The 13,264-nt window shown below is 29.0% G+C and overlaps 1 protein-coding gene across 1 annotated transcript; it reads right to left on the reverse strand.

Moving 5' to 3' along the window:
• Positions 1-1,032: 1,032 nt before the first annotated feature.
• LOC133694758 (calcium uniporter protein 2, mitochondrial-like) lies at positions 1,033-3,883 on the reverse strand. Its single transcript, XM_062116441.1, has 2 exons — positions 3,198-3,883; positions 1,033-1,692 (listed from the first exon to the last, which is right to left on the reverse strand). Exons 1-2 carry the CDS (start codon positions 3,744-3,746, stop codon positions 1,219-1,221), a joined length of 1,023 nt encoding a protein of 340 aa, XP_061972425.1. The 5' UTR covers positions 3,747-3,883; the 3' UTR covers positions 1,033-1,218.
• Between the last annotated feature and the right edge of the window lie 9,381 nt (positions 3,884-13,264).

The raw sequence follows: 13,264 nt of genomic DNA on the forward strand, positions 1-13,264 counted from the left end.
TTTAAATTACGGGGTAGAAATGAAATATTAATATACCCATAAGGGCAAATATATAGTTTACCCTTTCATTTCCCTCCGTTAAACAGCCTTTCAGATCTCCAATAAGATTACGTTCATGACCAAGGATTTGATAAGCTTTAATTATTAAAACAGTTTCTTTTTCTTTCTTTCTTTCTTTTTTGTTCTTTTCGAGAATGACAAAAGAGTAATCTCTGGGTGGTTTTTCCATTTTTTCTTAAAACAAAAAGTTCTACATTATTGAGTAAATATTTTTTAAAATATTTTATATTTAAAAATATATTAAAATAATATTTTTTAAAAAAACTATTTTTTATATCAGCATATTAAAATAATAATAAAATAAAAAAAATAGTTTTAAATAAAAAATTCAAATTTTACCTAAACCCTATTTAAAACGCAACATCAAAAGGGGCTTGAGTGGTATTAAATGTAGTTATAATTATTTTTAGAGTATTTTTTACTTGAAAATATATTAAAATAATATTTTTTTTATTTTTAAAAATTATTTTGTATATCAACAAATTAAAATAATCTAAAAAAATTAAAAATATTTAAGAAAAAAATTAAAATTTTATTAAAACTCCAATACAATAAACTCTTTATATCTGCAAATTTAATCTATTAAAACTTATTCTTGTAATAAATCTGACGTCTTTTTTCTTCAATTTCTTCTGTTTGTTTTTTTATATGGAAAGAAGAGAGTAAAAAAAAAAAAGTAGGTGAGAATAATAAGATGCGAAATTTTGATTAAAAAGGTAATTTTTGAACAAGAAACGACTAAATTGAGAATGGTCAATGGTAATCAAGTGATCATTTTATTACTCTAATTTATACTACAATAATCAATTAATTTGTTTATAATTATAGGGACTAGGTCAAACTTATTGCAGTTTGGCCCTCAATGGATCCTTCAATGTTCCAATCACAAATCGACACAAGATTTGAGTCATGATCCTTGTAATTGCATCAAGTTATTCTACCAAGTATTACTATTTAAATTCGAGAAAAAAATAAAACGCAACGAAATTTTGATTTACCAACTATAACAAATATTTCTAGACACTCTAAATTCTTTCTGATGGTGGGGGACAATTTATAAAGCTTCTGCCATGGTAACCAAGCAGCTCCCTGCCTAATACTGCCTAGAGGTTCTTCAACAAAATTGTATACGTTAATTTCTCTATTGCCATCAACGGTTTAGCATATTTTCCCAGCTTGATCAAATGAAGTGATTGCTTGGATCTGCTCCAGAGATGATGAATGCGGGCAACAAACTTTCTGGAGCTCACTGTACCTCTTCACATCAAAATTGTAGAGTTTCGCGAGCTGCTTCTGCTTGGCTACAAGCCTGCTCTGATAGAACCCTTGGAAAGAAGGCTCCATTGATGTCCTGAGGAAGAAGGCATAGCTAGCCATGAAATAGATTGACGTCAAATAAAAGCAGATGGGCTCCATGACATCCCATGTAAGTTCCCAGAATGTCAGCCTCATGAATCCAGCGGTCTGAACAACTAAGAAAACAAGGCCACCCCACAGTTCCCGGCGAACCAGAGCCCTGGCCTTCTGATCAATTAGAGCTTTCTGTTTCTCCATTTCTTGCAGCTCCCTTCTTCTTGGATCACTGGGGTTGGTTGCTGGTAATGGAATTAGGCCTCCAACTGCTTTCAATACCTGTGTTTAACAGATATTGAAAAGAATCGTTTGTGTAAAGGAACAATTCTATGAGACTAAGCATCTTGATTTTGTTAGTAGATTAACCACCAGCTAATGAAAGGAAATTGCTTATGAATAAATAAAAAAGATTAATGATTAAAGAAAGGAAATCAATCTCCCACGAAAGAAATCAGCAAATCAATATTTTTTTTTAAAGCGTAATAATCAGTATAAAAAAATAGCTTGGTCATTGTTAGTGATTTGCATCATCTACACATGGTCAGCTACGGCCTTGCAAGCTGACCTGTTTCCCAGATCATGCTTGCTAGGCTTTTTCAAAATCAGCTGATCAAAAAGAATTAATAGGAAAATAAATAAACAAATAAATAACAGAAATTCTTATCCTCCAGCATTTTTCTTTCCTTTACTTTTCTGTCACGCCAACTCAATAACTACAATTTCTATTATTAAAAACCAAAACAGAACTCCATTGTCAAGACATATCTTTTATCTTTCAGCAAAAGAAATTTTCCAGGTAAAATCATGTTGACAAGTCTCCTTGTTAAACCATGTTCACTGATTCTAAGGTTCATGTCCAGACTATCATGAATTATAAGCTCTGATCATCAAGTATAAAAATCATAATTCCTCCTCCTCCACCGCCACCGCCACTGCCATTTTTAGACTTTTAAGAGCGTGTTTGACAGTGTAGTTACGGGTGCTTTTCAAATAGCTTTTCGTGCCGAAATGCATGCCAATGATATTTTTTTATTTTTTAAAAATTATTTTTGACATCAGTACATCAAAACGATTCAAAAAGTACAAATCGCACTCAATTTTAGTAAAAAAAAAAAAAAATTCAAATTTTGACGAAACGCAGTACCAAACGTTCCCTAAATTTAACTCAAGCCATCTATCAAGAAGAAGTTTCTTAAAGTATTTTTTAATTAAAAATATATTAAAATAATATTTATTTTATTTTTTAAAATTTATTTTTAATATCACACATCAAAACAATTTAAAAACATTTTAAAAATTAATCTCTCACTGTTTTTCTTCTATTTTTTTTTTATATTCCCCACTAAAAATACAAAAATACCCACTTCAATTTTTATTTTTTCACTCCCAATTTCTGATTTTAGTTTTTTTAATTAGATAATCCTTTTTTTTTTTCATTTGGGAATATCTAAATGCACCAGAAGTGTGAATCAAATCTTGTCACTGAAGAAACTGAATGGCCCTTAGATCTGGAGTGTAACAACAAAAGTTTCATTTTCCTGCCGAAAGAAAACACAAAATATGCATAAAGAACATATCAGTCTTCAGCTTTCCACAAATTAAAGAAAATACCAAAACAAAAATTGTATTTATCTGTTAATTATCGGTTAAACTGTACTCAATTTAACCTTCACAGGACCAATATTGCCATTTTTAAATCTGTAAAACAAATTTATTAACCAAAAAACCAAACATTATGAATTAATTAAAATTCTAACGAAACAATAAAAAGTTAATATTTTTACCTGCTCTGGTTTTAGCAAAACAAGATTTCCAAGGACAACAACAGTCCCAGATTCATCAAGACTCCTTGCTACCAGAATACCATTCTCAAGATCCGAACAACTCTCACTGCACACCCGAACAAACTCCGAATAACTAATCCACGTTTTCTCCATCCCTCTCAGCTTCAATTTCACACCCTCCACCTGAGCCGCCTTCAACAACTTCCTGGCATCCTCCACCGTCAAACCCTCCTCAGCCGCCACTTCGGGAGGCGGAGTCAGACCATCCAACCGGATCCTGTCCCTCATGATGTCATAACCCCGGATTTTATCAATCAACCCCTCTCCGAACGGCAGTTGCCGGAGCTCAGGCGAGAAAATGGCAGGTTTGTGAAATAATCGTCGGAAAGTGCCGGATTCTCCAGGGTGGTCGGGTCTGATGAGGGGATGACCAGGATGTTGGCGGATTCGGGCTTGGAGAGAAGAGAAAATGCGGCAATTGGTTATGTATTGGTTGGATAGTTTTGAGAAAGCAAAGAGACGCACTGCTATGGATTTCTTTAGCGACATTGTGGAAAATAGAAATGGCTACCTTAAGAAGAAATGAAAGCGAAAACGGGACAGAGAGAGAGAGAGAAGTTTTGCCCTAGGGGGCTCTGCAAAATTGGATTCTTCTGGTATTGTTTTGCAATGGAATGGGAAGGTTGAAGAAGATGTGGCCTTTTATATAGCTGTCCAAAGATGAGGGAGGTCAGGAGAAGTTGAAGATGTCGTGGTTCCTTGAGAGGTTACGATAATTTAATTATTACCCTGGCATATTTTTTCTTAGGTTAAAAGTGATTGTTTGAATTTTTTAAAAAAATATATGTATTTTTAATTATAGTTTTAAAAAATATATGTTATTGATTAAAATTGTCATGAGATAATTTTTTATATAAAATAAATGAAAAATAAGTATATATAAATGAAAATTCATTATTTTAATTTTTATAAAATTAAGATTTAAAATATAATTATATGTAGGGTTTAATATAAAAAATAGAAATTATTTAACTAACTAAATAATTTTTTTGTGATAAGGTAAAAAACAGAAGTTATCATAATATTAAATTATTTTTAAATATGTATTTGATAATGTGACACATGATTTTCTGATAAAAATATTTTTTAATTAAAAATAATATTTTTTTAATTAGCATTAAAATAATCGAAAACATTTAAAAACATAAAATTAATATCTTTTCATATTAAAATCACCAAAAAACACCTAAAAATATAAAATTAATGTTTTTTAGATAGAAAAACAATTTAAAAAACAAGTTAAATCGCATTATCAAACAAAGTCTAAGTATATATTATAAATCTAACTACGATAGATATTTTGAGTTAATTTATGTTATGAATTATTACAACTTTTTTCATGGTTTAATATGTATTTTATGGATGTTTTCTAGTTTGTTTTATGATTAGGTATTTTTTGGGAAGTATGTGTATAAAGTTTAAATCATCACTATTTAGATGAAAACAAAGTAAATGCTCTAAAAATAGAGCATTCACAAAATAAATCATTTTACTATTTACAAAATAAATCATTTTACTATTAATGAGTTAGATCAATTCAGTAGTTTGTTTGACTTTTCTCCCGTTCTTTTGAAATATATTCGCTTCGAGAAATTGAGAGGGTGAGTATATGGGGCCCAATCACGAGGATAAATATCATGGATCCTTGCTTAATCACCGTACACGTGGTTGGCTAAATTTGGTAGACTATAAAAACACCGGCAAGCACCGCCTGCTCATAAGTAAGGCTGAAAAGTCTTGATTAGTCACCGTACACGTGGTTGGCTAATTTTGGTAGGCAAGCACCGTGTTAATTTTATGTTGACTTGAACCTGAAGTAGCACGGCATATTTAACACGTGTAAGAGGGTGGAGGAATCGTTATCTGATAAATATGAAAGTTAAAATAGACTTGATTACATGGGATAAGAAAAAGGTTCTATCAAAAGAACAGGAAAATTGGAATTAGACAGCTCAGGTTAGCCTAGACTGGTTACTTGAGAACGGGTGGGCCGGTGGGGTCCATTTGCGTTCACGCAAACGTGTCGCCACATATCTTTTATGAAGAACATATGTAAAAAGATAGCCTCTCTTCACGGAAATTTCTCCTACTTTTGAGAGAGAGAAATAATGTAACGGATGTTGGTGGGTTTTTATTCACCACCAAATGTCAATGACTAATTATGGTGGCCGGCGGGTGTTGTCATAATGGAAATAAATGCAATTTTAGATACTTGTTGATGTTGCTGTGTCGTGTAGTAATTGTATTTTAAAGAGTTTTTTTATTTTAAAATATATTAAAATAATATTTATTTTTTATTTTTTAAACAAATAATTTAAATAAAAATAAATAAATTTTAAACAAACATGTGTGGCAGTCAAAACGCAAAACAAGTTAAGCTATTAATTAAGATAGGTGTTTATGGTAAATAATATTATAACTTGGAATCTGTTTTCAATTTTGTAGAGGTCTATCCATTTATGTCATGGCGGGGATGGGGCTTGGTTAAAGTGGGTTCTTATAAAAATATAATTTTAAATTTTAAATTCTAAACTCTAAATTAATATAGAATAGAACTATAATAGAATAGAACTATAATTTAGTCAATATAAGATGTTATTCTATTAATGTTTAATATTATTTATTTTTAAATATTAAATTTAGAATAATATTTATATTCCATAGTATAAAGGTAGATTTATTCTATTAATGTTTATATTTGATAGACATTAATAAACAAGATAGAATAACATATTATAATGATAATTATATTCCATGTCTTGTCTAATATTTAAAGTTTAGATTATAACGTACATTTTAACACATAAATGCAATTTATTTTGTTTTTACTATAATGAATATATATTTAAAATTATTATTAGTATTTATTTAATTATTATTTTATTTTGAATCCATAATTTTTTTATGTTAAATATGTTAGTTTAATATGTATTGTAGTCAATCAATTGGTTACACGTAATATTATAATATTCATGTAAATACATATTTATTATTAATAAATACTTAATTTATCTTTAGTATTCATATAATATTAGATTAATAAATTTAATATTTGATTTATGAATCTAGAGTAAATATAAAGTATATGAGACAAAATATTTTACAAAGAAAATTATAAAATTATTATAATTATGTGATTTCTATTGCATCAAAACATTGTTTCTAAAATGTTCATAATCATTACTCTCTTAAATACTGAACATTTATTATATATATATATATATATATATATATATATATAATGTTTTTTCTTTTATGAAATGAAACAGTTGTTCTTATAAGTTAATGTATAACAGATATTTAGAATTAATATGTAGATACTTGTCATAAAACATGTACACTGAATTAACCCGCATGAGAATTTCATATGAAAATATCACTTATATCTATGAAAAGACTTACATGATGGTTGTGTAAGTAATCCTTAGACTTGAGATCACTAAGTTATCATGTATAGAGAATGTTATGCTTTGATCTTGTTACATGTTATCTTAATCGAGGTAATGAATTAATAAACATTGGGCATAACATGAACTATATGAAGGTACTTGAGTGATCAAGAGAGAATTTATCACTCAAGATGAATTGAGAAAAAATGTTATATTTGTTCTCAAATAGTATTGACTGAAAAATCCTTGACCAAGGTGGAATGAGATTTGGAAAGAATTTCAAATCTTATTCAAACGATCAATGACTATTATGTAGTGAAAAAACATGATTTAACATGACAGATATACTCCATGCTTTAATGTTAAATTGAAACATTATGGATGAAAGGATTTAATTACACCATGAAGCCAATCACTGAAAAGTTAAGTTTAACCCTAATAACTTTTCTAATATTTGGGGGAACATGACATGTTGCTAGACGATGCACTTGATCTTCAAATATAAATTAATCAATTGTTGAATTGATAATAAATTAAATTGTTTAATTAAATTTAATTCTATTTAATTAAAATTCTAATTTATATTTGGACCAATATATTAGGAACCTAATGAGTTACACACATTAAAAACCATTAGTTAGAAATTAAACTAGGATGATTTAATTAAATATGACTTGATTAAAATATATTTTAGAAATTAAGGACTAGAATATAATTAATATAAAGATTACATTTCTAGACCTAAAACAATTAAGTAAAGACTTGATTGAGTTAATTTCTAAAATTGTCCTGAATTAATATATGAATATTATTCAAGGAGCAAATTGATATTTTGTGAATTTATAGAGTTTTTTAGATTTTTCTATAAATAGTAAACTATGCCTCTTATTTTTAGTTATTGTCTATTAAACAGAAAAACTATATAAGTCACAGAATAAAAAGCTAGCACTCTAGGCATAATAATCTCTCTCCTAAATAGGGATTTAAGAGATTTCTCACTAGTGGTTCTCGTGGATTACTGTTGGAGACTGGACAATTGAACGACTTGGTTTTTGCGACAACCTAACCTTTAAAAAATTATTCAAAGCCGAAGAAGATTAAATATTCAAGTAATAAATCTCTAAACAACTTTAGATGTGTCTAATAACAGCTTTGGGATTCCTAAATAATTATGTTTTATTGTTTCCGCTGCGTGTATGATATTTGAGAAACCCAACAAAATCACCCCAAAAACCCATCAAAATCCTATAAAATCTACTAACCACACCCCAAGTTACACCCATTTCAAATCACCAAAAAAAAACACCCAAGTTAATGATTTAACAAAACAAAAACATTTTCGAACTACAATAAGAAGAAACCAAACCTGTCTCTCGCTCCCTCTTTAAAGGCTGCGACGAAAGAGTCATCCCTAGAAGTACAAGTAGTCGTTTACAAAAGACAGAAGTGAAAAGCTTATAAGTACATTTTGATCTTCTTCCTAGGCTCACTTGGTACCAGGATCACAAGTCCGCCACTAATCTTATTGCCCATAGTGGGTGTTGACGGCGATGATGATGAGGAAAGTAATGGTTGTTTGGAGTGGATGAGGTTAGAGAGAGAGAGAGATTTTTTTTAACAATTCTTATTAGGGAGAAAGTTTTATATGAAGAGTAATATAGTCATTATATAAATAACAATATTTGTGGAATGAATTAGAAAAATTTGTCCTAACCTTGTAGTGAGACAACTATTTATCCTCTAGAACAACATTTGACAGGAAAAATATTATTTTTTGTAGAGTTCAAAGATACACTAAACAACTTCATAAAAAAAATAAATTTATCTAGTCTTTCTTTGTCCGTTGTACCAAACACTCTCTTTGTAAGAACTACAATTAAGAAGTTGGAATAATAGAAATGAGATTTTTATTCTCATACTCAAAATATGCTAAAAATAGATAAAAAAACCATTTGTTTCATGAAAACTAAAAAACAAAATAAAAAAAATAGAGTAACTAAAGTTGAATAATTTAATAGAAAGAAAATGAAAAAACTAAGATGAGATAGTTCAAGTAAAAATGAGGATTCCTTCCTTCTTTCTTTCATTCAAAGATACGTATGAGACTTGAATAAACAGATCTTCTTAACCAAAAAATTATTTTATAGGGTTAAAATAAATTGTTTCACCATGTTTTATGAATTATTGAATCTAAAATGATTAATGAAGGTTTAAAATGATTTGATAAGTGTTGTATGAGACAAATTTTAAGGGATTTTCCATATTATAAAATGATTTTGACTTGAGTTGAAAACATATATTATAGTTATAACACTTGACCTAACTTGATCAATTAATCTTTCGACTTATTGACGAAAGATATATTATAGTTATAATACTTAACCTAACTTGATCAATTAATCTAATGACTTACTAACTCGAGATTTGATCATATATCAAATTATTAAAAAAAAATTCTTAATTAAAACTATGTTATTTTAAGTTATTTTTATGAAACAGTTAGATATTTAGTTAACTCAATTTAACCTATAATCAATACCCTAACCTGCATCTAGGTTTTCTGGCGTATCTATTATGTACTTCTGATTTTTTTGGTAGTTTGCACTAAGAAGCAGTGGCGGAGCCACAGAGGGACAAGAGAATTGCCCCTTTAATTTTTTATATTAAAATATTAATATATTAGTTTAGTGAATTGTTGCTGCACGGAAGGAAAGTTGTTATTGTTTATTATATATATATATATATATATAGACACACACACAGCTCATTCCCTAAATTTTCCCCCTTTTCCCTTATGTTTCTATATCTTCCCCTAACTAATAAAGAGTATTTTTCATTCTTTTCATGAGCTGCTGTGCCGCTTTATTCTTTTCATGAGTTGCCATTCTCTGTCTCTCTCGTATGCAAATTTCTCATCAAGTATAGTTAAGCAATTAATCTTTTTTGTTTTTTGCTTTATGTTTTAGGTAAATTTTCTTTATTTTTTCTATTTATTTCATTGTTTAATTTTAATTTTATTCTTTTATAATTAGTTATTAAAAATATTAGGGTTTATGATAATTTAGGAGTTTTGATATGAATATGTTCAAAATAAATGTTTAAATCTGCTAATTTAATCAATTAAATGTTTATTTTCTTATTATAAAGGAATAAATTAATATTCATGCAAAACCACTATTCTTGGCATCTCTTGCATTGGCAGAGTAGTTTATTGAAATTTAATATTTTCACATGATTTGTTTGTAAGTTAAATATCAAGTAGAAAACATGTTTTTCAAGAATTGTTCCTCTTACACATACACTAGGCATTACTCCTCAATTAAATATCTAGAAATAATAAAGTATAATTTAATCAACATACTTATTATATGCATATAGATATGAATTGAAATAGGTTTTGATTTTGATGAATTGATGTGTATTTTGCTATGAATTTTATATGGAAGATTTAGAATTATTGTGTAACTCAACTGACTTTTATTTAACAGTGAATTATTGTGTAGTTGTATTAATTACTATGTAGACACTAATGAGATAAAAAAATCCAGCAGGTTCATATTAAATTAACATGTCACTAGACAAGTATTTCAAATGTAAATCCCTTGAGGATGAAGAGTCAATCAAAGCTTCAAGTCATGTAACTCAATCAAGTTTAAAGAAAAGTCATATTGAAATCAACCCCAACACTCTCCTTGCTGACCCTGACTTAAGAAGACTAATTTATGAATATCATATAAATGATAGGGATACAATCTGAAGAGCTTATCTATAAAAAGGTCCTTATCAACCTTTACACTGTGATTTTCCTCAAAAATAATTTGAGAATATATTAACACTACGACGCTTTAATCCGGCTTGGTTTGGTGTATACCCAACATGGTTAGAGTACAGCATAACCAAAGATGCTATCTTTTGCTTATATTGTTACCTCTTCAATTCAAAAGGGGGTGTTGATTCATTTGTGGGTGATGGGTTTTCAAATTGGAAAAAAAAGGAGAAAGATTTGATCTTCATATTAGAAAGTCTAATAATAGTTACAATGCAGCTCGGATAAAATGTGAGAATTTGATGAATGAAAAACAAAGTATCATAACTTTGTTATCTAAGCAGACAATAAAGAGTCAAAGTGATTATCGAACTTGATTGAATGCTTCAATAGAGTGTGCTCATTTTTTGTTGCACCAAGGATTCCCATTTCATAGCCATGATGAATGTGAATGTTCAAGCAATCAAGGAAATTATCTAGAGCTCTTGCATTTCCTTTCCAAAAATAATGAAGCTATTAAAAGAGTTATTTTCAGTGAAGCTCCTAGACATAACAAATTGACCTCTCCAGATATTCAAAAAGACATTACTCAAACTGCTGTAGAGGAGATTACAAATGTGATTATCAAAGATCTAGGTGACTTATTATTTTTAATTTTAATTGATGACTCACGTGCCATATCAATCAAGGAACAAATGGTAGTTGTTCTACGATATGCAGACAACAATGGACATATAATTGAATGTTTTTTTGGCATTCAATATGTGCGAGATACAATTGCTAGTTCACTCAAGGCAGTTATTGAAGCTTTGTTTTCTAAACATGGGCTAAGCATATCAAGATTGCATGGTCAGGGATATGATGGAGCTAGTAACATGCGAGGTGAATTCAATGGCTTGAAAGCACTTATTCCAAATAACAATCCAAGTGCATATTATGTATATTGTTTTGCTCACAAACTTCAATTGACTCTTGTGGTTGTTACAAAGAAGTATAATGAAGTTGGAGATGTCTTCAATTTTATTTCTAGCATTATAAACATAGTTGGAGTATCATGCAAAAGGATGGAGGTGATTAGAGAAAAACAATATGCTAGAATTATTGAAGGACTTGAAAATGGAGAAATTTCTAGTGGACGAGGCTTGAATCAAGAAACTTCTCTTAGAAGGTATGATGATACTCGTTAGGGCTCCCATTATGTTACAATTATTCATCTACTTGCAATGTTTTCATCAGTTCTTGATGTGCTTGAGATTATAAGGGAGGATGAGATGAACTTAGAACAGAGAACAGAAGCAGTCGTTTTAACAGATATTATGGAATCATTTAATTTTGTATTCATGCTTCATTGTATTAGAAGGGTACTAGCAGTTACTAATGAGTTCTCACAAGCATTACAAAGAAAAGATCAAGATATAGAAAATGCTATGAGTTTATTGAAAACATCAAATGAACAATTCAAAATGATGAGAGAGAATGATTGAGAATCTTTAATGGAAGAAGTGTCATCTTTTTGCATCAAACATGATATTGATATTCTAAATATGGATAATGAGTACAAGCTTCTTGGGCGTTCAAGGCGAAAATCTCAAGGGATTACAAACCTACACCATTTCCGTTATGAATTGTTTAACAATATCATTGACATGCAACTTACTGAGTTGGATGATCGTTTTACTGAGACGAGTATAGAGTTACTTCTTTGTGTAGCATGTTTAAACCCAAGTGACTATTTCTCTGCTTTCAACAAAAAAAAGCTTATTCACCTTACTCTTTTTTGTCCTAGTGAATTCTCTATAGTGGACTTTATGGTACTTGGTGACCAACTTGATACGTATATTATTGATTTACATGGTGATGATGAGTTCTCTGGTATTGAAGGTATTGCTAGTCTTACAGAGAAAATGGTAAAAATAAAGGCCCCGTTTGTTTGCAGGAAAGTAGTTTCCTTTTGGAAAGTGAATTCCGGGGAAAGTGAATTTCGGGAAAATATCTTCCGATGTTTGGTAGTGTAATGGAAAATAAGTTGGAAAACACTTTCCAGTATTTGGTTATGTTATGGAAAATGAGCTGGAAAATAACTTATTAATGTTTTATTTTTTCAAGTTTATTAAAATAATGAGGAACAAATCTTACAAATTAAAAAGTTGAATGAGAATGAAATTGAAAAAAAAAAGTAATTTCATAAATTATCTCAAATAAAATAAATAATAATCAAAATAATAGAGATTAAATCTAAAAAATTAAAAAAAAATGAAAGGTGAAGAAATTAAAATAATAATAATTAACATTTCATAAATTATTTCAAATAAAATAAGTAAAAATCAAAAGAATGAGGACCAAATTTGATAGATAAAAAATTTCAATAAAAAATGATAAGGAAAAAGCAAATAGCAATTATAAAAATAAGGACCAAAATTAATATAAAAATTAAATTTTAAGAGATGAAATTGAAAAATAAATATTCAAAACAAATTATATATAACAATCAAAAGTTTGAGGATCAAATTTGATAAAATCAGCAAATAATGACATTTCTAAATTTTTCACAACTTTCAGAAAGTGTTTTCCGCCCAAATTTTTCAGGAAAACACTTTCCTGAAAACCAAGCCAAATTTTCCTTTGACTGTAAAGTGTTTTCCGTTGACCAATTTTTCTAATGGCAAACAAACACATGAAAGTTTGGAAAGTGGTTTCCCGGAAACCACTTTCCGGAAAACAAACATAGTTAAAAGGGAAAACACTTTCCTATAAACCAAACCAAATTTTTCTTTGACTGGAAAGTGTTTTCCGTTGACCGAAAAGTGTTTCCGTTGACCGGAAAGTGTTTTCCGTTGACCAACTTTCCTAAT

Source organism: Populus nigra, chromosome 5, assembly GCF_951802175.1.
Source record: "Populus nigra chromosome 5, ddPopNigr1.1, whole genome shotgun sequence".
In the NCBI taxonomy this organism is placed as follows: Eukaryota; Viridiplantae; Streptophyta; class Magnoliopsida; order Malpighiales; family Salicaceae; genus Populus; species Populus nigra.